At 39.0% G+C, this 24,403-nt stretch overlaps 1 protein-coding gene across 8 annotated transcripts in view; it reads right to left on the reverse strand.

Annotated features, from left to right (window-relative positions):
- Positions 1-1,778: 1,778 nt before the first annotated feature.
- Positions 1,779-24,403, reverse strand: part of ndrg4 (NDRG family member 4) — a 46,249-nt gene continuing 23,624 nt past the window's right edge. For 5 of the 8 annotated variants that reach the window (XM_026311886.1, XM_026311884.1, XM_026311885.1 and 2 more), the window contains 15 exons: positions 23,654-23,692; positions 16,887-16,992; positions 13,380-13,500; positions 13,118-13,180; positions 12,481-12,541; positions 12,261-12,347; positions 12,086-12,142; positions 11,844-11,947; positions 11,517-11,573; positions 10,899-10,950; positions 8,908-8,955; positions 7,874-7,909; positions 7,687-7,738; positions 7,440-7,478; positions 1,779-5,793 (listed from right to left, as the gene is read on the reverse strand). In XM_026311886.1, coding sequence (XP_026167671.1) covers positions 5,639-5,793; positions 7,440-7,478; positions 7,687-7,738; positions 7,874-7,909; positions 8,908-8,955; positions 10,899-10,950; positions 11,517-11,573; positions 11,844-11,947; positions 12,086-12,142; positions 12,261-12,347; positions 12,481-12,541; positions 13,118-13,180; positions 13,380-13,500; positions 16,887-16,992; positions 23,654-23,692 — 1,077 coding nt within the window. In that variant the 3' untranslated portion in view covers positions 1,779-5,638. Of the gene's footprint in view, positions 5,794-7,439; positions 7,479-7,686; positions 7,739-7,873; positions 7,910-8,907; positions 8,956-10,898; positions 10,951-11,516; positions 11,574-11,843; positions 11,948-12,085; positions 12,143-12,260; positions 12,348-12,480; positions 12,542-13,117; positions 13,181-13,379; positions 13,501-16,886; positions 16,993-18,487; positions 18,650-23,653; positions 23,693-24,403 lie in introns of those variants that run through there. The other 3 variants (XM_026311887.1, XM_026311883.1, XM_026311888.1) reach the window with 3 other exon arrangements.

Raw genomic sequence — 24,403 nt, forward strand, 5'->3', positions numbered from 1 at the left:
CTGCAAAACAAGCAAAAAAATACAAAACAAAAAAAAATCTCTTAAAGAAAGCACATTCTTGACTCTGAAACATTTTTCTTTGGTGCAAATACAAGCAATCTTAGTCAAATTATCAAGGAGAAGAAGTTTTGGAAGGGGGCAGCCATATAAAACAAATATGGTCAAATTGCTATGGAGTGTGGCAACACATTGATCAGCACCGTTGCTTCATAGCAAGAAGAGTCCTAGTTCACAATCTGGCAGGGACCTTTCTGTGTGGAGTTTGCATGTTCTCCCTGTGCTTGTGTGGGTTTTCTCCAGGTACTCTGGTTTCCTCCCACAGTCCACAAACATGTATGTCAGGTTGATTGGTGACTCTAATGGGGCTTTTCCACTAGCTCAATTTGGTTTCTTTGGTTTTCCATTAGGGGATAGAACCTGGTAGCAAATACAGTTAACCCCGAAATTATTCATACCCCTGTCAATTTTATGGAGTTTTGGATTTTTCTAATTTATAGTGTAGCTCTTTGCCCCCCGAAAACAACATTGTTGCACTGGCTACCCCTGAAATCTGATTGTCCCCCCTGCCTGACGCCCCCACCAGAGCTTGAATGTGTGCTCATATTAATCATATTAATTATGATATTTCTTTTTCTCCATGTAAAAATGCAATTTTAAAGTGTTTTGTTCAAAATTATTTAGAATTAACATTAATTTTTAGCTGTGTCCCAATTCAGGGGCCGCATCCTTTGATGGCTGTATTGGAAGGCCGATTGCAGTGATGTCGAAAACAAAGCTTGATGAAGCACTGAACCACTTTCAGACAACTGGCCTGAAAACGACACTGCTTCAAAGCATTTGATACAGTCAGAAGAGGGACATCTGCTGGCTGTCTTTGAGAATTGCATCTAGGTGGACATCCTGACAAAGCCTCATTGCTTCATGCTGTAGTGAATCTCACCTTTCCATCTTTCTCATAGTCTTTAATAAAAGTTATTTTGTCAAAGGTGTGTCATTGTGTTGGTCTGTAGATAATGCAATATTTAAAGGAGTTTGTATAACAGGCAGCCTTGATGAGGCAAATATGTTGACTGTTGACCCTAGGTCCTTAAACTCCTCCACCTTCTTCACCTCTACTCCCTGTAACCTCACCGTTCTACTTGAGTCCCTCTCATTTACACACATGTACGCTGTTTTACTGGGGCTAACCTTCATTCCTTTCCTTTCCAGAGCAAAGCTCCACCTCTAGATTTTCCTCCACCTGCTCCCTGGTCTGACTACTGATGACAATGTCATCTGCAAACATCATGGTCCACGAGATTCCTGTCTATCCTCATCTGTCAGCCTGTCCATCACCACAGCAAACAAGAAGGGGCTCAAAGCCGATCCTTGGTGCAGTCCCACCTCCACCTTGAACTCCTCTGTAACACCTACAGCACACCTCACAGTCTTACAGTTCTCATACATGTCCTGCACCACTCGAACATACTTCTCTGCCACTCCAGACTTCCTCATACAAAACCATGGCTCCTCTCTTGGCACCCTGTCATACGCTTGTTCCAAATTTATGTATAGGCCAGTTTCTAATGGGCCTAAAGGAACATATACATTAAATAAAATGAATTACATGAAGGGAAGGCTGTGCACTATAGATTGAAAATAGATGTAAAACACCACTCCTGACATTCGGACGTATAGTCTTTATTTTTTGTTACTTGATCAGTATATGGACAGAGACAGCTTAGTTTATATATGTATTTATGTATAACATATTTAAACTTTACAGTACACACCTGAATGACAACAAAGTAGGTCAGAGTCCTTCTACTGTGAATAAAAACAAGCTCATAAGGAAGCCTCCAACATTATGAAAGAACCAAGATGAGAAAAAAATAAAGAAAAGAACTTATTGCTCAATACAAATCAAACATAATGATAGCAAGAAGAACAATAGTAGTACACATGTATCAATATCATTATACCAAGATGAGGTTAAATCCTATTGTTGTCTAGAAAAAGACAAATTCCAAGTGAAGAGAAACAGAAATATGTTGATGTCTTCTTCACGATACAAAGTGGTAGAGTGTTGGGTTAAGGGTTTGGTTAACCTGCTCTCTAAATAAAATGTGCAAGGAGGGCCAAGGACTACACAAACCTATCCAGCACTTGATCTCAGGAGTTGTGCACTTTCAGAAAGGTACTGAACTTCACTATTTATAGACCTTGAGAAGGAGCAGGTAAGAGCTTGGTTTTCATGTACAAGGTTAAATTGCAAAGATCTGGGTCCAGGCATATTAAGTGCAAACCATAGTTGTTCTGAGAGGATGAGGTTTAGGTTGACAATGCTGTACAGCACTTCAAAAAGGGGCAAACTACCTCCCATACACAGTCCGCCCTGCAGGCAGTTTGGGTAAAAGTAGTGTAGGAGGTAACCGAAGTGTAGATGGCAGCGAATAGCTCTGTGTTTAGACAAGAAACACTGAAATATGATCATATACGAACTCCGCTACATGCAAACATCAGTGTTCATGGAATCCATCGATGAGGTTCTGTGAAGAGTGACTGAGGTGTTTGAACTGACCAATAACCTCTAATAATCACTCCCTTCCATGTCTGGATTTTTTTCACACTTACTGGATACTTCAAAATATTCAACAATAATTTGCCCAGCTTCAGTAAAATCACATTCTTTTCATTTATCATTCATTCATTCATTTACGATTTCCCAAGTCAAAAGCTCCCCAGTGTTTTGATAACAAAAAGAAAAAAAAATCCCTCTCTTTTTCTCTGCATGTAAAAATGTATTTTCCATCAGTCTGCTCTCTATGTCCCCCTGGTGTTCTAAAACACAATTAACACTACAAACATTTTAACTTCAGCTGATAGCCCTTTAGGGTGCGGCTGGGTTTGCCTGTGGAGGGCGGGGCACCTTGTGATTTTTTTAGGGAGAGGGGTTTATTTTCTAAGGTGGCTGGGGGTTGCCCTACATTCCGAGCTTGGCGCCCAAATGGCTCCAAAAAAGCCCCGCCCCTTACAGGCCGCCTCAGTAAAGCACACACCTCAGAGATTGGAAGCTACGCCCCTTCTTACAGGAGATCTAAGGGTTTTTGTAAAACAGAAAATGTGATGATGATACATGAATACAGAACATTACTAAGCCAAAAACTGGGGGACCCAATCTCTGATCACCAGTGACAAGGTGGTCCAGTATTCCAGCAGACAACAGCACACAGCTCGCTAGTCTAAAACTATACTGTAAAACTATACTGTATACATATACTCTACTGGTGAGATTATTGTTGCATGGCACATAAAGGCACACACTAAACACATAGCATAAGATTCCTACTTGTGTGTGAGCTTGTATATTTATGTCATTTCTTTGGTTTAATTCCCTTACAAAGCCTAGCTCATGCAGCTTTTATTTGGGAAGATGTGTGAGAATATGTGTGTGGTTACGGATATTTGTGCCTGTAGGGGTACCTTTGGTATATGCATGAAGAGGAGCTAGGTGCTGTAAGGGAAGGCTGCTGCGAGTTCTTTGGTGGCGACCTGGGAGGGTTTATTAGGTCAGCCTGGTTCAGCCTCTGGCCCCCTGGTTCGGTCTGGTTTGGTTTGGTTTGGGTGATTGTCATGTTGGAGACTACAAAGAGCCAACTACAGCCTCATTCATGCACTAAAGTTACAAACTAATAATGCCAGTTGCATCCATAGCTCTATTTAACTAGTCACATGTAAGGTGCTAATAATGAATGCCCTAATACTAGGTACTACTCACATACTAGAATGGCCTAAGATTATGCTCAAGATTATGCTTTTAAATGCATAAATATGTTAATAAATACTTATTCTAGACTATATGCATGTAATGGATTGTTTTAGGAGCTTGGGTTAACACACAGCTTAAAGCTGCACACAGCTATGTTGTACTAATATAATTCTGAATGTCCACACTGGGAAAAATTTTAACGACAGTAACCAGATATCCTAATATCTGATGTCCTTAAACTGGTCATGTTCACTGGCCATGCCTGTCTTTTCTGAATTTTACCATTTTGTAAGTGGTTTAGGGAACAGTTTAGAACCTATAGTGTTTCCAGGTTGCAATTTAAACCCATTTAGTAATATTCCTCTATTAGACATAACAATTCCTTAGTTTATGTGCTACAAACATTACAGATGTTACTATTTAGCTCATAATGGTGCATTCTCATAGTGTTTTTAAGCAGTGAAGTATTGTAATACTGGCAATTTTGTGCGCACAGAGTGATTAAAGTTTGTGAATACAAGTTCACTTATCTGAGTTGTTAGTTTTCAACTAATCAAGTGCTTGATAATAACTTTGCTGCTACAATGATTCAATTAGTCTGTATATTTAGATTATTCCTGCTGTGCTCATTTGATACTAAGCCACAGATGGACTCCAGTGGCTCACAAATCACAGATTGTCATCTTGCTCAAAATCAGATTAAGGTACAGATTATAATGGTGAAAGCAATAAAAATGTATGAAGCTGCACATTTGTTTTAGCTAATCTTCCTGGTGGAGTAGTGGCTAGGTTTAAGTGCACATATGACTGCAGGCCTGGGCTTAGTATTCCTGGCAGAAGATGGTAAGAGTTCAGGCTCACGTTTTGTCAGACACTATACATGTAAAGCTCTGTGACTATCCTGAACAGACAGATTTGACCTATTATTTCAAAGTTTTTATGAGTCTGGTTTCTGAATACCTATACTCAAAAAGTGTTTATGATCATCTGTACACAACAAGCCCGCCCGTATGTCAGTAGTTCACCTGTTCTTAGTCACATTCCCACACTGCAGTTGTGAAGAAATTCCTAAACAGCAAAAAGGCTATTTTGCATTCTAAAAAGTAATCTGAGATATAATCATGCCAAGTGCAGCACTAAATTGGCATGGTGTACTCTAGCATGTACTCATGACTAAAAATGCTAAGAAATTCACTCTAATCACAACAGGTGCACTGGGCTACGATAGGCTGTGTTCTGCTGTCTATAAAATTCTGGACACACCCCTTTGGCACTCACCTATCACTCTTAACCATTCCTATGCAAACAACACAGAGAGAGATAAAAGAAAAAACTGAAACTGCTTGCAAAATACTGCTCCATACCACTTTTCTTTATGGCACCCCCTAAAAGTTAATTTTTTTTTGCCATATCCTGCACTCTAACCTAATGAATTTTTTTTCCTGTATTGATTGTTTACACACACAGGGGAGGGGGGTGAGGTGGGGGTGGGGTCACCTAGCAAATAAATCACACTTCAAGAACAAAAACAGTTTGCTAAAACTTTAACTGCTAGGCAAATGGTGTGGAGTTGAGGCGAATATTTAAAAGATGTGGTTTCATTTTTGTTAGCAACACATATGGTATTTTACAATGAAGAGACAAGGATGGCAGACAAAGGACTATGGAGGAATTGATGACAGAGAAAGCTGTCTCCAACTAGCTTATGAATTTTCCTTCCTGTTGCTGTCATGCTCTTCCCCCTAACATGTCTGACTACCTCTCTTACATCTTGAGTACTTTTTCATCATCCCATTCCTCTCCCATCTCTTTTTTTGCACTAACCCCTCCCTGTCTCATACCCTTCTTTCTCTGTCCCTCTAACTCCTCCCTTCCTTTTTCTATGGCTCTTTAGCAGGACACTTCCATGGTGTGGGTCACTGCGCCGACTCCCTCTGTGCTGTCGGAGTGCGTGCAGGCCCGAGAGCGGGATCCATCCGTGGAGCTGGCGCTGGTCAGGGAGGCTGTCCTGGAGCGAGCCAGCCGGGTCATACTGGCAGAGGGCACTGGGATAGAGGGAAAAAGTGGAAAATGCAGGAAGGCAGAATAAATTAGCATTACATTTTGTAAGACAAATGTTAGATTAGTTGATATTAGGGAGATGTGGGAATTACATGCTTATGTGGAGAACTAAAGAATATCTTTCTTTTTGACTAGCAGGAAAAGGCAGCTGACTGGGTCACAAAACAGCTGTGAATGCTTGGGGATCATTGCCTGTGTCTGAGCAGAGACACTATCAGCACCATGCACAGGAAAAACTGGGGCATCAATTAAATAAACCTCAATTTTCATTTGGAAGCACAACATTTGTATTATGGAAGTATATTAAATTATTCATTAACATTATACATGTAATTAATAGTATTAGAATATGTGTTTCCAAAGTCAAAAATAGACCCTGACAATTTATGCAGAAATCTTTGCTCTGAATATGTTATGGATAAGACTTACCAAAACCAAAACAATTTATCCAAAAATGTAACACAAGTGATGTAGCTGCAGTTATGTGTTTCCTTATAGTTGGAATGGCATGGTGAGTTATACTAAATTAAAGTTTATTTAGATTTTGTTCCCTAAATGGCAACACAACAAGCTAGCAAGTAAACAAAAAGTCAAAAGTATTTTTATAGTTAATATGGTGAGTGTTAGTAAACAGCTGCATATTAACACTTCCAGCAGACACAGAGCAACATTAGTATTCATTTGATGTTGTGTTTCTGGGCGCCTGGAATACAGTAGGTTTATCAGAGCGTTGTTTGCTAAAAACAGCTGCCTGCTGCAGGAAGCTGCTTTATGTGAGTAGAGTCTGTGAGCCAAACAAACAAAATAATGAACTTGATAAAAGATGCTAAAATGCTCTACAGAGCTGAGAAGAACAGGGTTATTTGCAACTCTCTTGCTTTGTCCCACTTTCACATCATAATAACCATTTGATCCACCATTAATGTAAAATATTTACTAGAGCAGCATAAACTGTAAACTGTGACTTAATTACCTTTTTCAAATGGGAATGAAAGGGAATAAAACTCAGGGAGACACTGAATTCCCTGAATGATTTTTTAAAAAATAGAAATACTAATAATCAAAGTCGCAAAAGAATTATTACTTGCAGAGTTACGACCAAAAAAAAACATTAGCTCCACCTTTAAAAGACCCACACCAGTCCAACTAAATGCGTGAGTCTTGTAGAAGTTCAAGGCCGCCCTCTTGTGTTCATTCAGTAGTTCATATAGTTTTATTTAGCTCATTTGATTTCACTCTATTTCCTGTTGTGTTGGCCTTTTACCTGTAAAGACTGAAGTTTGACTTGTCTAATGTCATTAGTAATTTGTTATGAACTTAGGCTTTGCTCAAAGCTAGCTGATGGCCATGCAAAGAGCAGTACTGGAGATGCAATGGTAGAGGAAGGTGGGGAGGGGAAGTAAGGGCAGTATATTTTTCCATGGGAGGAAAAATTATTTTTGATAAAACAAAGAATGGGTTTAATGTCTTTGGGGGTTAAAAAATAGAAATGAAAGCAAAAGTAAACATTTCATAACAGCCCAAAATATTGTGTTTAATATAACAAAATAAAATTAACATAAATATCAAAATGCTAATGTCATTGAACGGGACAGCGATAAGTCAAAGGTGAATGGGGAGGAGGAAGTACCTGGCCCTCCACTCAACCTCCGATCCTTCACATAAGCGACTGAGAGGGCAAGGAAGACAGAGGGCAAGATTAACACAACTCAAGTCCCTCTGCATGAAATACATGATATCACAATGCACTCACATATGACTGCAATAATACTTCTGCTGAAACAGTGCTTTACAAAGAACTACATTTCGAAAAATTTGGTCACAAACAGAAATATACATCTAGAATCACAGTCTCACTCACTTTCATGGATACTTACTGTAGCCCATTCCCTGAAGGAAATACTTGAAGGCTTCAGTCAGCTTGCCAGGCTGGAAAACAACGTGTCAGTTTTCATTGACATGAACAATGTTAAATACAAATGATGTATTCAGGTTCGTCTGGAGTTTAATTTCATTTGATCATATGGAATGCTGTTGACTATGTCGGTTTTGTAGGCGTGTTACCTGGGTGAGCTGGGGAAGTCCACCAGAGTCAGCCATCTGCCATAAGAAAAAAGAGCAGCAATCTAATAACTCACAGTTAGATGGAAGAATTGTAAATCCTCTGTCTTTCCTAGCCTCTGTTGTGCTGGCACTCATGTTTTTCCCTTTTCATTGGTCTTTCTGAAATACTGAAATGTGAAATTGAGCACATGCATTTATCATTAGTGTTTTCTTTCAGTCACATTTCCTGACAGTGATGTGATGTGCAAACACAAAGGTAGTGCTAGATTGCTTAAGTGTGCACTGCAACAATTCCATTTTGAGTGTGCCCGGAGACCTTTTTGTCTGTTGCCAACCCTCTATACTCTCTGATCTCAAGTAGCAGTAAATGCTCAAAAATCAGTCTCAGATTTGAGATTTGTCTAGTTATCTATCAGCCACTCATCTAATACTGGATATTTTTCACTGCTTGTATAACTGTTATTAAACTACATTCACTTTTGTATTGTATTTGTTGTAATGCATTTTCCTTGTATTCATATGGTCTTTTCCACAATGTTAAGTTTTTTTTAACACTTTTAACACTTAACATGTCACAGTAGGTTATGTTGTATTAATTTAGTGTTGCATGTTGTATTTCATGTACTTTTGACAAGTAAGGATTATTTTGTCACACCAAATTTGGTGACTTTGACTGCAGAAGTAAGTATTCCTTTATAGGTTCAGAAATTTCTCATACACTTAAGCTAAGAACAAAAACACCAAAATCAATCGGATATTTTATTTACTTTACTATATCAACACCAGAGAAAAAAAATCCCCAAAAAATGTAGAAAGTCTACGACTTTTCATGTTATACTCAAGTATGTGAAGCATTTCCACATTTTGTACAATTTGATGTGTATATATATATATATATATATATATATATATATATATATATATATATATATATATATATACATATATTAATCTGAAAAAATAATTGCCATCTGATTTTATGTCATTTCCAAAAATGTGCATTGAGTGTAAGTGGGGTGAGAACAGGTAGTTACCTTTAGGAAGGTGGTGTTGGTTGGATCCAGTTTGGAGTTGCACTCGACCTTATAGATGAAAAAGGAGGTTGAAAAGAAGCCAATAAACCTGCTGTACAGGCAGAAATCTGATAATCTCAGAGAGTTAAAGATGATCAGGAACTGTGAATGTACTGTATAGGCCTGTTAGTGTGTGTATATGAGTGACCCAAATACTGCAGTGTGCTGCATAGATGAGTCACTCTAGCAGACTGAGAACACAGCCGCAGTGTGCACATACACACACACACACACACACACACACACACACACACATATCACATATACACACATATATCACATATACAGCTGACAAATGTGAACAGATATGCACATATGATGCATGAACACTCACACAAACACAGCAGGAGTAAACACACAGCCAGCATCATACACAAATGGAACATGTTTTTGCTGTAGGCTGCTTCCTACTGGGTTTAGTCCTTTAATCCTTCACACAGATTGCAGCCAAAATATATATTTTGCTGCCCAAACGTGTCAAATGTGAAAAAGCAAAATGATGCATAACTATGACATGCATGTATTTCTGTTTCCACTGACAGATAAACATTGTCAGATAAAAGTCACATGCAAATTTTCAACACTTGTAAATGAGGTGCAGGATATGCAAATGTATTAATCTCTTAAACAATTTCTCTCTTCTTCTGCTCACTTCTTATATAAGGATGTATAATAAATATGTAGGAGGAAAGACAGCAGCCTCAACTGTTCATATCAGTGGATGTCAAATAATAACATGACCTCCATCTGTCACACCTAATAAAGCAAATTTTGTTTACTGCTCTTGGTTCCTCAAAGTGCCCCAAACTACTACCATTTCATCTCTCTTTATTTCTCTCTTTCCAAGAGGTTTTATAATAACATCCTTTCCCCATATTTCTGTCCAATTCCTCCCCCTCCATCTGACAGGGGAATGATTTCATTCAAATCTGAACATGTGGCAGATTAAATAGTGCAGAATCATAATCTGGGCCACATCAAGCTTGTACAAAAGAATGAACCAGGTCTCCGCTGGCCAACTTGTTTCTGTTTTTCTGAACGAGCACAGACATTTTCTTGCTAGATTTACATGCCATGTACAAAATATTGAATACAACACAAACAGGAGCAGGGAAGACAAGGAATATATAGAGGTAATAAGTCATTTCTGAGGAAAAATTAAACTTTAATAAAATAACATTAAAAGTAGGGTAGGCTATGAGACAGCTTGATTTTGAAAGTAGACAACCAAAGAAATGTTACCCTTTTGGAGAGCAAGTATTATGAAGATGATCACAGACACTCTCATGAGTGATTCAGCTGTAACTTAGCTGATATTAGCACTGGGCTAATATATATACTATACATATTGGATAACATACACAAATCCCCCTCAAACAAAACAAAACTGAGCATTACCTGTCCAGCGGAAATATGGCCCCTATCAGGTCATTTTCAGCCCCTTTGTACTCTCAGTTTTGGCCATTGTTGAAAAGCCACACCAATATTGATTCTGATTTTAGTTCTTGCAGTCTTCAACTTTGTTTTAGCCATAGCTTTCTTGACTACTGTCTTCATTAGCAAACAAAAGCTGCTGTGTGACCCTTTTCTGCCTTAACTCACTAGCTGTAGCTATAAAAAACAGTGTTAACATGTCTGCCTGCAGCGCCTTGTGGGAGATCCTTGGCTCACAGAGTGCAAGGGCAGAGTGTAGGCAAGTAGGCCATCCAGTTGTTTTGTTGAGACTGAATAAAATGATTGGTCAGGCTTTTTTAAGCTCTGTTGCTGCCACAGATGAGGGTTTTTTTCTTCATGTCATCAATGCATTTAATTAATTTATTCATTGCAATTGGGATGAAAAGCACAATTCAATGAATGTAAGAAAAAATACTTCTGCAACTCCTACCCTACCTTTAAGATGAGAGATAACCAGTGAAACAAAGTTTCAGAGATAAGAAATATGATGGACTTACCACTCCTTCCTCAGCAGGGGCATTGTCCCCTACAACCAGCATCACAGGGCACCTATAAGAACACAGCATTCAGGGTGAATATTTCAACCAGTAAATTGAGGTGGCCAGAGCTGTACTTTATTCAGAATTGTGGGTGGGCAGGAGAGGGGTGCAGCAAGAAGTTTTCAGGTTTGAATCCTGTTTGACCCTGCATGGAGTTTGCATGATCTCTCCATGTCTGTGTGGGTTCTAAAGCTCTAAATTGCCTTTTGGTGTGAATGTGAGTGTGTTTGTCACAATGTGTCAGCCCTGTGATAAAGTAGTGATCTGTCCAGGGTTTACCCTGCCTTTCACCTAATGGGATGGAATTACAACTGGAATTTTAGGGCTGAAATTAATTTCTTAGAAACCATGCTTTGTTTTTTCTAGTAGTTGGGTCTAAATACTGCAATACCCATAAGCCTCTAGCACCGTTGCAGAAATAGCTACTCAAGACATGAATTGGAAAAGAAAGACATTCAAAACCCTCTCACTTTGTAGCACTCTCTCTCTTGTTGACCCCAGTTAGATCTTACTGTACCTTAGACTCTGTAAGGGTTTAGTCAGATGGATTATGTATTGTGAACTCTATTGACTTACTTCAGGGTCTTGGCGTTGAGAACAGTCCCACTGCGGGTCATCTCTAGATCTCGCCGACTGAAAGAGACAAGACGTGAATGATAAAATGCCGTCAGTGCTTATGTCTTTATATTTGTGTGTGTATGTGTGTGTGTGTGCGTGTGTGTGTGTGTGTGCCTGTGCCCAAGTAACATTATAACACTGTGGTGTGTTTGTGAATGACTTGGTTAAGGTTGTCAGGGAATGGCAAGTAGTGGTTCTGATTAAGGTTAGGGTCCCCAGGAAATGAATGTAAGTCACTGTAAAGTGTGTGTGTGTGTGTGTGTGTGTGTTTTCACATTTCTCCACCTGTTGTACATGTTCCAGAAGAGTTGCAGGTTGAACTGGTTGATGGTGCTGCTGATCTGTTGCCGGTAGCTCTGCACTAGCTCTGTATTGCTCATTAGCTCTTCCTGCACACACAGTAAGAATAAGAATTAGGAATGTCAGTTTTCCTGTCCTGTTTTTCCTATTTACAGGAAATATCTTAAAATGAAGAAATCGGGTATAGCTATTGAAAATCAAATTTTATTCCCAGACCATAAGTATACCTGGCTAAAAAGATGTGGCAGCACATTATCTGGCAGACCGCTGGTCAGACCTGACAGCTGGGGGAAAACCATAGGGAGATGGTCATTGTAAGAAAACAAGAAGTATGTCTGAAGGCAGGTTTGTAAGCTTTTTTGTACTGACTCCAAACATTAGTACATAGTAAAAGACAGGCACCTTAGAGGCAGCCCAGTCAATCCATCCTTTGCCATTGGGGTCGATGTTAAGCAGAACCAAACCCTCTACCAGTTCAGGGAAGATCAACTGAAACAGAAGACACAGAAGATTGATTTAAGATTATTCTTGGATTGAGAACACACAAACCTTAAATTTAGGATTATTGCCCAGACCAGGTTACCCGTGAACAGTACCATAGGAGAATCAGGGTTTGACTTACGGCAAACTTGGCCAGGATGTATGCTCCAGCTCCAACTCCAATCCCAACAATGCTCTTAAATCTACAAAGATAAATCGTTCATTAGGTGTTTTAAGGCTACAACTGTAAGTAGTTCACATGTACTGATGTGAGATAGGATACAAGAATCCTGACATCATGCTTAGACAGTCTGTGCCTATAACAGTGTTGCAGAATGCTATTGGAAGCACAGATCGAAATTCATGCTTGTTGTGTGTTGAGTGTTGTACATCTCAGCTGTGCCTGGTACTGCATGTTCCTGCTTCACTTAGACTGTTTTATACAGAAAAAGGCTGGCCAACAGACTAATCCTGACCATAAAGATACAATGTGGTTAATGTGTTTATGAAAAGATTACATGTCATTGTTTTGGTTTTCACAATAAAGCTGCTATTTTCAGTTTTGTCTGATTGTCAGTCAGAACATTGAACAGATCCCATTACTGATTTTGTATGCAACACAAAAGAAGCAGATATAATAGTATTTGCAGCAAAAAAATCTAGTTTTTGCCAACTCAGAGAGAAAAAATGGGGCATGGTGTCCTGGTTGTTGCTGAACATTGGCTGTGTATGAAGAAATATGGACTAATTTTAATTAGTAATTCTGAAGTAGCACCAACCCAAAGTGCTCCACCACAGTGGGCAGCATCCCAGCCAGCTGGTCCATAGTAGGGTACTGGTACCTGTGGAGAGAAAGCGCACAATGCATTCAGTCCACTCTCCACTTCACATGCTTCTATGTGTAACACCACATTTCTCCTCCTGTTCTTCAACAAATGAATCCTCTGACCACAGATAATGAACACATATTTAGCAATAAATAATTCTCCTCTATTAATGTGCGCACATTTGAACTGTACTTTTTTGTGCGTGTTTATATACCCCTGTGGCAACTGCGAAGCTCCAATCTGCTGCCCTGGGGCGTCGACATGGCAAACAACAAAGTGCTTGGTGATCTCCTGCATATCCTCATTATTAAAGAAAGGGTTGAAGCACAGCTTGTCTGTAGGAAAGACAGGGAGGAGACAAGATAAGCAGTGGTAGCATGGGGTGAGAGGACAGAAGGATAATGGAAAAGAAAAAAGAAAGTGCAGGTACAAAATGGAAGCAAAGGGCAGAGCAATGAGAGGGTGGAGAAATGGGAACACTCTAAATATGGGCCACACTCCGAGAGGATATTAAAGGTGACCATCTGTACAACTGATCCTATGCCATCAAGGAGAAGGCCAAGACTCCTTTCAACAAATCTGACATGTTAAACAACAATCCTTATTCACCTCCATTTTTAGCCAGCTGACAGTATGAATTACTCTACAATGTGTTTTTTACTGATATGGCAAACATGAAGTCTTCATCTTTTAATGGTAATGACAAATGGCCTAATTAAAGGAGAAATGAGCTTGAAATATCCCTGTTTGCCTTATTATCTAGGTCAAATGCATAGGTTAACATAGAAAAATGTGTGTGTAAATGTTTTTTCTTTAGTTTCTGATGTCAGACCAAACCATCATTATGGGTAATGTCCAGTGTAGTGCATTTCAAAACATGTTTCATGAAGAATGTAACTATTTAAAATCCATCCATGCATTATGCCTCTTGGCTACTAGCCTATGTTACTGCACAAAAATGTACTCAAATGTTGTAAAATGATTTTTATATACTGACTACTCTTCCTTGCTAAAGAGATTTATTTTCATGTATTTTTGTGAACCAGTAATAAAAAAATACCAAGCAATGAATTCTGAAATAGCTGCATGTATAATAGATGTCAGCACTCCCCTCCCACTCGCTCTGCAGTCGGCCTACTTTCAGCCTGTGTGTGTCAGACTCTGTGAAACTACGCAGTAACATTGTTTCCTCCTCGAGGTCTGACTGAGCTGCATTAATTAAACGGACCAATTAGCATGACAACTGGGTTAGAGATGAAAAGTATGGGAAGCTGGGCACAGGCACCCGACTGAGCTTTTTATGTTCAGAAAAATACAGATGCTGCATTAGAACGGAGGTGAGAATTTTCTCCCGTTTTCTCATCAATGCACTCTGAATCATCGGTCAGCGCTCGCAGTCTGCCCTCCTACAGACTCCATGACCTACTTTCTCCTTATCACTTTCTTTTTGTTTCTGTTTAAGCCTCCTCTCTCACATCCCTTTATTATTGTTCCCACCCATCTTTATCCTCTGCAGTCATATCAACCACATAGTGACAGATGCCTCCAAGTATTTATTTATTTTTTCTTATTTGCAACTTTGCAAATTTCTGACCTCTTTTCTACTTCTTACATCATCACTTTTACACTTTCAGTATTTTTCTCTTTGTTGAATTTTCTATTTTTTCCCATTCCCTCCTGTTTGCTTTTGTTCTTGTTCCTTTAAAATCACAGATTGGCAAACTGCTCTGCCATCCTGCTGATTGGCAGACATTTTAAAAAGAACAATAATGCAGTGTCCTTCCTCCTTTTCCTGGTTTGTGTCTGTGATAGTGGGTAGTGTGTTCAGTTTTATATAGATATGATAAAACTGGAGGAAATGATATGAATGAAATTATTTAATGTTATTAATGGTCGGTCAGTATGGATGGATGTTATTTTCTCTAGTGTGATGAATTCTTATAGAAGGTCCAATGATTCATGTGTAGTGACCATTTTGTTTTCCAGTTTGCTTTCTTGGCAATAGTTACAAAAATGAGGAGTGGACTTTTATATTTCATTGGAAGATGATCAGCTACTGTGCTATTACTAAGCAGGTGGAGTGATGGAGAGAGAGGGACAGAGAGCTAAATCATTTTCCCATTTCATTATTGGCACTGTTATTTTTGTTTCTGTGTTTGTGAAGAGCTAAATTACAACAGTTATTAAATCATCACTTGCAACATGTACACATAGTCCAATCTGTCACAACTTTGATTTTCAAATGCACAACAGCCTGATCCATTTTCCATCATGGCAGCAGAAAGGAATCACACACCTTCGTCACCTATTTGAAAATAACCAGTTTATATCATTCAATATTCTAGTCCAGAAGTACAGAGTTGGGGAGAGAGACAATTTCTCCACTACCAACAACTAAAATCCATAATTAAATCAAACATTAGTATATTAAACAACCCATTTAAATCTCTCAATCTAACTGAAGGGACTATTAAAATTACAAAATCCAATAAAATATCTAAACATTATAAGCTCCTTCCTTGTCCTGTGTAACTGTGCCATGGTCAAGAGATTGTGAATGCAAATAACCCCATGGTTCTACTGCAGCAGCAAAATACATTAATTAGTTATTAGTAATTAATTAGTTCTATTCTTTAGTCTGTTGAATTCACTATTATGAATTATGTTAAGTAAGTTTATTGTTTATTGTGCTTTTTTCCTTTGTGATTTTATTGTATTATAAATAAGATGGATAATAAGCTTAATAATAATTTAAAAAGATACAGACCAAAAAGACGGCAGCAGGGCAGACAACAAATGGCCAATACATGCAGTCATACCAGCAGTTAGCAGAGCTCTGGTCTATGACACACGGTACTCCAAACCCCCTCCATCCCTATGCACCTCCACCCATCAAAGCAGCGCCGCATTGCTGCTAGCCCCGCCCGTCTCCCTCTGCAGGATGGGGATGTTTTTCTGACCTACATTTCATCACTGCCTCTCATACTCACTCTTTGATTTGAATCCTCATCTCCTCCTCTTTTCTATTTTCGTTCCCACACAAATTCATCTCATAGCCTTTCTACCTCTGGTCTCTTTCTTTGTCTCTCATTGTTTTTATTCTGCTTTCCTCTTCACTGCTTCTCTCTACATCTACCCTTCCTCCCCTTGACAAATGGGTTTATATTGTTATCCCTGCTATAATTAAATTATTGACCACTCAACCTGTATTAAGTGCTGGAATGTAGGGCATGCTGTGACTCTGTAGCCTATAATAACATAAACCTAGCAAACACTGTTTTGATTTTGATTTTAGACTTCAACACAGAGCTTGAGGTTATTTATGTGTACGATTATCTATTGTAACCTGAAATCTAACTAAATGTAGACACAACTTCATGAAACCAATCTTTTTTAATTAACTTTTGCATTAATTTGAACACTGCTTTTTTCAGACATAAAAATGTCTCATTATTTCCTGATAGAACACACCCCATACTGAACCTGTGTATATTTTGAAATTGATTAATGGATAATTTTTCCCTTGGAACTTGGTGGCATGGACCTCCCGTTGGAGATGATAATAAGTATGTCTCTGTTCATGTGTCTGCTGCCAGTGTGAAGCCATGAAAGAAAGATGTGGAATGGATGCCAATTATCACCTTTGATAAGTGCAGAAACACCTTACTGACAAGCTGGGAACATCTGTTGAGACGCACACACACTTTTTATGGATACTCACGGTTCAGTCCCACGTCATGGTAGGTGAGGATAGCAGGCCGGTTTCCTTTGGGTGCCCCACGGATTACCACATGCAGCATCCCATAAGGGGTCTCAACATCATGTTCCTGTGAAACACAAAAACACACACTCACCTGGTGGCTGACATGTCTGTAAATCCTCCCAGAGCAGACTCAGAGGAAGAGCACCCCACTGATCCATAAAATCAAATTTTACATTATGCGGCATGCCACATCAATGTGTAGGGTCTCAGCAAAAGGTAAGAAATTGAGTTGGTGAGCTAGTGTGAGTTATATCCACAGTAAATGATTGGACACGGATTCAGGTTGTACAATAATTCACCAGTCAAACCTCTCTTGTTATTACCCACATTTTGTCACCGTTCGCTTGTCAGAGCAGGCAAAAATCAAAATGGAGGCAGGGCTTATGTGTTATTACAATATTATGAGCGGCGCAATGCAGTCATATGCGCACACATAAATGCAGAGTGGTGTTTTGGGATTATTGTGTCTGGTTTAGGTAGTAAACTGCAGTGAAGCCTTTGCTGATAATGCTGACACTCTTGTAATATACTCTGCACTTTAAATCAAACAGAAATCCCGAGAAAAATACAGAGAAACAGCTGTAAGTAAATCCATTCATCTGTAGCTCACAAAAGCTGCCTGCTTTTTGTAACATAATACACATTCACTACAGTGATTGAAGTAACTTCCAATGACTCACAGTACAGAAACAAGTTATTAATGAAGCCAACTGCTAAATTTCTGCATAATCCCCCCAGCAGCAGATAGTTATGCAGCCAGCAATTATGAGGTAATCCAGCTAGATTATCTTTCTATGGTTTCAACATGAATATTATCTGCACACTGCGTTTTAATTTGAGCAGTTATTGCACCTGGGGCTTCATTGACAGTTTGTTTTAAGAGGACAGATATAAGGAGAATATAATATAAATATGAATATATAATATAAATATAAGCTATTTCTCATGTGCTCCTCATGACCTTCAGGCTTCCTGGACAAAAGCACTAAGCGGAATTTAAAATATCTCTTAATAGAAGTGGGATTCCAACTTTCAGCATAAGACACAGCATCTCAAGGCATTTTGATTAGCGTTCATGAAGCTCAGTCCCATGGAACAGCAAATGCCTTCCTTACAATGTTACTAAGACCACAATAAGCCAGAACCAAGAGCTGCCTGACTCAAATAATCATTCCTTCTCTCTATTCTCTCTTCATTTCCTCACATACATATGGCCACTCATCTGTTCCATGGTTACAATGGATAATACTGCAGACAATCAACACTTCTGTCTACTCTTTAGCACACATACTCACAAACACACTAGCGTTTATCCGCAGATGTATGTTCGTTGGTGTGTTGCACAGCATCTGTGTTAGCATGCGTAAGTGTGTCAGTGGGCCAGAACCTCTTAATGACACTACAATTTCTTCTTGTCAGTACAAAGACAGAACATATCACTATTGTAAAGACGTAGGCTTAGTTGGAAACAGAAAAAATGTTGAGAATAATAATACAGTAAAATACAGGGGCTCATACTCTGGGAGAGTATATACCACACAGTCTTTCTAGCTACTCACCCCATCCCAGCACTCAGGCATGACTCCACAGTCACTGTACGCTCAGCCAATCAATAAGAGGAGGGTGCAGACAAGAAGACCAGCAGCCAGAACTCGCCTGTTTTAAAGGACTAGGTCCTGGTGAGCATTCACTGTATGATGCAAAGTTGTATAGTAGATGCTGCAGACTGCTGCAGTGGCTTTGTGTGTTGGACACTATTCCCACCCAGGCTTTTAAGCTGCTAACCTCCTCCTTGTTCCTCCCTCCCTTTCCTTACACTCTGTAGGGTCCAGAGACAGGGGGTGGGGCAGGCTAAAGATGATTGGTTCACAGCATTGCCTCCCCTGTGCAGGATTGGTCTGCTGTCTTGTCAGTCTTTATTCTGGAGGTTCTCGCTCTCTCATCAGTACCACTGCTCTAATTTTGTTCATTCTGCTGTGCTATCTCTCTATTTTCCTCAGGAACCTTGTGTTCCAGCCCTCTGGCAAAAACAGAATAGCTGCTATTCATCACTTAGCCTTAATGAGGTTGATTCTTTGGATGAAAAACATTGGGAGACCTCTTTTGTAAGTCTGCAACAATCAGAACAAGAATCAGAAGAGTCTTCGTGCCTTAAAAACTGCAGCATCCTCTTCAGTTGCGCAGCTAGAGTCTGCCAGGTGTCTAACCAAAACAAATTTGTGATGATTTACAAGTGTCCCAAATAATGATTTGCTAAACAGCTAAACCGTAAACAAGCTTGGAAAGCTTTTCCTACCTTCCATAACTCTACATTAAATTATATGGTATACAATACTGAGACCAAAAAAACTCAGTAAAGAGAAAATATAAAGAAGATTAGGAAGCTACTGAATTGAATATATTGACCCATCTGAGAGGATTTGGGGTTTCTGAGGATTCAAATAATGCCAAACTCAATTCAATTGGTCAAAATGTCTAGGAAGTTAAAAAATGTAAGTAAATTAATACTCATTTTGCTCTAAGCCTCCAAAAATGAGCTTTTAAGGACATTTGTTGGTGCTCAGAACCTAAATGACCAAATTAATTCATAAATACAGTGTCTGTAGTTGGAACAAAATATTGAGTGTGATAAGCGTGAGAAGCGTACGTGCATATTCACATGACTGTGATGGTGTCTGAGTGACTATCCATACACACACACATTTTTAGTAACACACATGTTGAGTCTCCCTCTCTTTGGTCTCTTTGTCCCTAGTGGCCAGACCCTTTGTCCTGCCTGCACCTCTCTCCCTTTTCTTTCCGTTTATCCTCTCTTTTCTCTGTTCATCTATTCCCCATTTCCTGTTGACAGAACAAATGGCATGCTGACTCAACTTGAAGCGACACTCTTTGCTTTCCCTTTCACTCTCTCTCTCACTCTCTCTGAGTTTGCCGCTTTTTCCTTCATAGAAGACTATATCTGCCAGCATGATATCGGAAAGACGTTTAAGCCAAAAGTTCAACATTTAAAACGAAACTGAAATTTAAAACTGAAATTAGTTTATACCAAAGTGTTGTATGGGGTTTTGTATCTTTCTTTTCTAGTTCACCTACACCTACCCGTGTCCCTGCATATATTGTCATTAACTGCTGGCTCCTGTCAAGATTTAAGAATTTTATTCGACATTTAACCCAGAAAATCTGAGTCAATCCATATTTCAAGATAAGCATAGAAAAATAAAGCGTGTCTGTCTTTCTAAGTTGTAAGGCTATTGTTAACTTTTTTAGTCTTGATTGTGAAGACATTCTGTACAGTCACACTGCCCTTTCATCCCTGAGGTAAGTGTTCCACCAATAACAATGCAATCCTATAACACTGTCAGGTCGATCCATCCATCCATTATGCACACTTATTCCTAACCAGGGTCACAGGTTTTTTTTTTTTTTAAAAAAGGATTCAGCAGAATGATTCAGCTATCATCTCCTGATTCTCAGAATTCTTCTTACACTGAAAACCCTGAGCATCTCATACAAATGCTGCTGGCTGGCTCTAAGTTACAGAACGGGTTACCTATGGTTTTAGCAGTTAATCTAGCCTCGAGCCATTATTTAGATGAGAAGCAGACTAGAGAGGTCTGGCAGATTCATTTCTCTCTTCATACCCCCAGATTATTTTCATTTTCAGACTTTCAAGTGGCATCACCCAAGGACATTTATTAGATTTGACTTTGCAGATTTTGATGCACTTATGTGTAGGGTGTATGTGAATGTGTCTAATTAACTAGATAATGCTGATGTCAGTATACACACTAAATACATGCACAACCCTATGCACAACAAGTTTGACTGCTCATGGAAATCAAGGAACTGAAGAGGCCATATATGTGTTATATCAGAGTGAGTATCCACATCAGATGGGGCGATGTTCTTGACACAAAGAGAGCCACTATTTTATTTTCATTCCTGGCTGAGGACACTTTGTATTTGTACTTGGCAAGCATAGTCTCATCATCATTTCCTATAAAATGTGTATGCTTCATCAATAAAAAAAAAGTATTCTGAAGTCAGATTTGATCACTCTCAAGTTCATGTTTGACTGAATGGTAAGACCACTCTGGTACTCTATTTATATCATCTCTTATTGATATTATCTGAAAATATGTTGAATTAAACAATTTGTCTTGCAATTAGTGAACTTTTGCAGAATTAAGCTGATTTTTCTGTCTATACCCGTTTATTCCTAACCAGGCTCACAGGGACCTGCTGGAGCCTATCCCAGCTCTCTTTGGGTGCAAGGCAGGGGTACAACCTGGACAGGTCACCAGACAATCACAGGGCAACATATCACCTATTAACCTGACATGCATGTTTTTGGACTGTGGGCGGAAACTGGAGTAACCATAGAAAGCCCACACAAGCATGGATAGAACATGCAAACTCCACATAGAAAGGCTCCTGCTGTGTTTCAAACCAGGTCCCTTCTTGCTGTGTGGCAATAGTGCTAACCATCAAGCCACCATGCTGTCATTTTCCTGTCAGTGTTCGATAAATACCTAAACTTATAAGTATAAGGCACAGATGTCAATCTCGAATACTGGGTGGCCACTGTCTGTTTTTCCAACTATACCTGCCCTACCTAGTCCTGGTTACCTGGATCAGGTGTGTTCATCCTGCAGTAGGGTTGCAACACCTAATCGATTACTAAAATAGCTGGCATTTTTTATTACATGTGTAGCAAACTCATTCAAGGTTCATATTTTGACAATAAAATATTGAAAACAGACTATATTCTTTCGTAAAACAATTGATTAATCAATTAATCAGAAACACAAAAAAACAATTAATCTATTATTAAAATTGTCATCTGTTGCAGCCCTAATTCATCCAGTCAGAAACTGCAGAGGGCAGAGACAGTTGGAAAACCTGCAGGACAGTGAGACTCAAGGATGGGACTTGGACACCCCTGGTCTAAGGTGTCTATAAGTGCTTTACTGACAAAAATAAAAACATATAACTGCAGTAAGCAGGCACAATACACAAAAATAAAGCAGTCTTTGCACTGTACATCGCAGGTTTTCCACTATGCACCGAATGTTGAATTAAAATGTTGATATAATATTTTATGTCAATTTATACTTATTCATGGACTACATTTCCTTGTCTTCTACAAAGAAATGGATTTGTATCATCTGCAACAAATCTGCAGCACAAAGAAATGTCTTTAAAACTGTATTAATTACATCAATACTTATCTATATAACTAAGACAGAGACAAGACCTCTTAAGCAGGAAACAGGCAAAAACAGCCCTGCTCAATTACTGATCCCATGATGTGTTAGGTCTAACTGTGAAAGAGAGGTGTTTCATGAGAAACATCTCATCGACCTGTCTGACACTCAGTATGCCTGACTAAAATAATCCAGACATGTGTGAAGCTCAGTTTCTCAAACTCATGCTGTAATAGTTCATGCAAGTTTTCAAATTAAGAGTTTTTATCCTTTACTCTAATTAGCTTAGGTGTAAACGATCCAATCAATGCACACTAATGGTGCAACAGTATTTTAGTTTAACCTACCTGAACTGAGGAAATTGATACAGTATTTTAATCGCATCATGTGAACTGTGATTTACACTCTTCTTGGAGAAACTAAGAAGTTAAAAAAGCTGTGAACACCTTTAGTCATATCCTATGGAAAGTTATTTTCAGTCATAGCAGGGGTTACATATGGATTTGTGATGAGGGGGAGTCCTTGTCCAGTAAAGTTGAGTTTATCTAATAAGGAAACCTTAAAATATAGAATGAATACAGAGTGAAAAAAGCCATTAAATCACTTTTATGGGCTGAAAATCTGAGTCATGTCTTGGCTTTCCAAAGGCCAAAGACCTTTCCAAATCTCAAAGCTCAACACATCCAAGCCTGTCAGGGTTAGGTTAATACTGGCATCAATAGAAAACAGAGCAGTTGCTCTGAGCTTCATACATTGCCATGAGTGGGTTTAACTCTGAGGCAGCACAGTGGTGTGGTGGTTAGCACTGTCACCTCACTGCAAGAACGGTTTGACTCTGCAGTTTGGGGTTAGGGTAATTGCTGACTCTAAATTGTGAATGTGTAAATGTCTGTCTCTTTGTCATCCCTGTGATACACTCGTGATCTGTCCAGTGTGTGCCCCGCCTCTCACCCAGTGTCTGATGGGATTGGATACAGCCCCTCTGGGATTGGGATGTTCCAGCATAAGTGGTAGACAATGAGTGGATGGGTTAACACTGGAGTATGTTGAAAATCCTTTGCATCATTATATATACACTCTAAAGGATAGTTTTGAGAATGGGCTGACACAGGTTACCAGTGTATCATAGTACCAGCATGGAAAGACAAAAGAAATTCAAACTCACAATCACATCTTCAGGCATATTAATGTGGCCCATTACCCTATTGTGCATGTCTTTACCATTCTGTGTACAGTAAAATATTTTTAGTACTGTGTTGGTGACACAGTTGAGGCAACACATCCACCTTACAGTAGCTATTATCATTATTGTTATAGTTGGTCTTGTGAAATTACAGATACCCTTCACTTTTCTCTTTTCCTCTTCTGCATTAGTTCATGCAGACACACTATTTAAGTAAGTAAGCAAAAAAGAAGAAGAAACAAAGAAAGATGAAGAATGATATATAGCAAGAGAAGGTAGAAGAGAAGAGGGGAGGTTCTTTCTCTTCACAACAACAGCAGACACACATCTCATACCTTCCAATCCCCTATCGGCATCAGCTGTTCACAGCTTTCCTGCAGAAAGAGACAGACACAGAAAAAAGAGAGAAAATAAAAACATTAAAATAGAAAGGAGATAAGTAGTCTAAACTCAGACAGAGACATTTTGCTCATCCATGGGTGTATCCACTGTTGGAAATGAAGGCCACCAGACTTACACAGGATGAGCACAAGCTGTGTAGTGTAGGGCTAAACTACAGACACAGAAAACCGTTTCCCAGAGGCACCTTAGCAGAACCATATATCTTTATCTGTCTAGAAACATACACAGCAATGTATGTTATGTATTAGATTGTGATTAATTGCTTTCTTTTATAAGCAGAGAAATTCAATAATTTGAAAGCAAAATTGGTCTAAGTTGATACAACAGGTGCTTGAAGACCACCTGACTTCAAGCTCCAAATGTCCCATGATGCAACTAATGCGATCCCATGTTGGTTGTTATCATGACCCTAGGAAAACAACATATATCATGTCAAATAAGACATGATATATGTATATAATTTCACAGGTTGAGGAGTAAACTGACATTGATTAATGGAGTGTATCTTTAAAAACAGTTGGAGTGTCCAACTAATTGAATATTTAGCATTTTAACACATCAGTAAGTGTGAAGTTAGTGCCAAATACACCTGGTATTCATTCAATGTATCTCCTAGAAAGGCAGCAAAAACAATTTACTAAAGCACATTTGGGAAACTAGGGACAAACTGGCAGTAAAAACTG

This window comes from Mastacembelus armatus, chromosome 6 (assembly GCF_900324485.2).
Source record: "Mastacembelus armatus chromosome 6, fMasArm1.2, whole genome shotgun sequence".
Classification (NCBI taxonomy): Eukaryota; Metazoa; Chordata; class Actinopteri; order Synbranchiformes; family Mastacembelidae; genus Mastacembelus; species Mastacembelus armatus.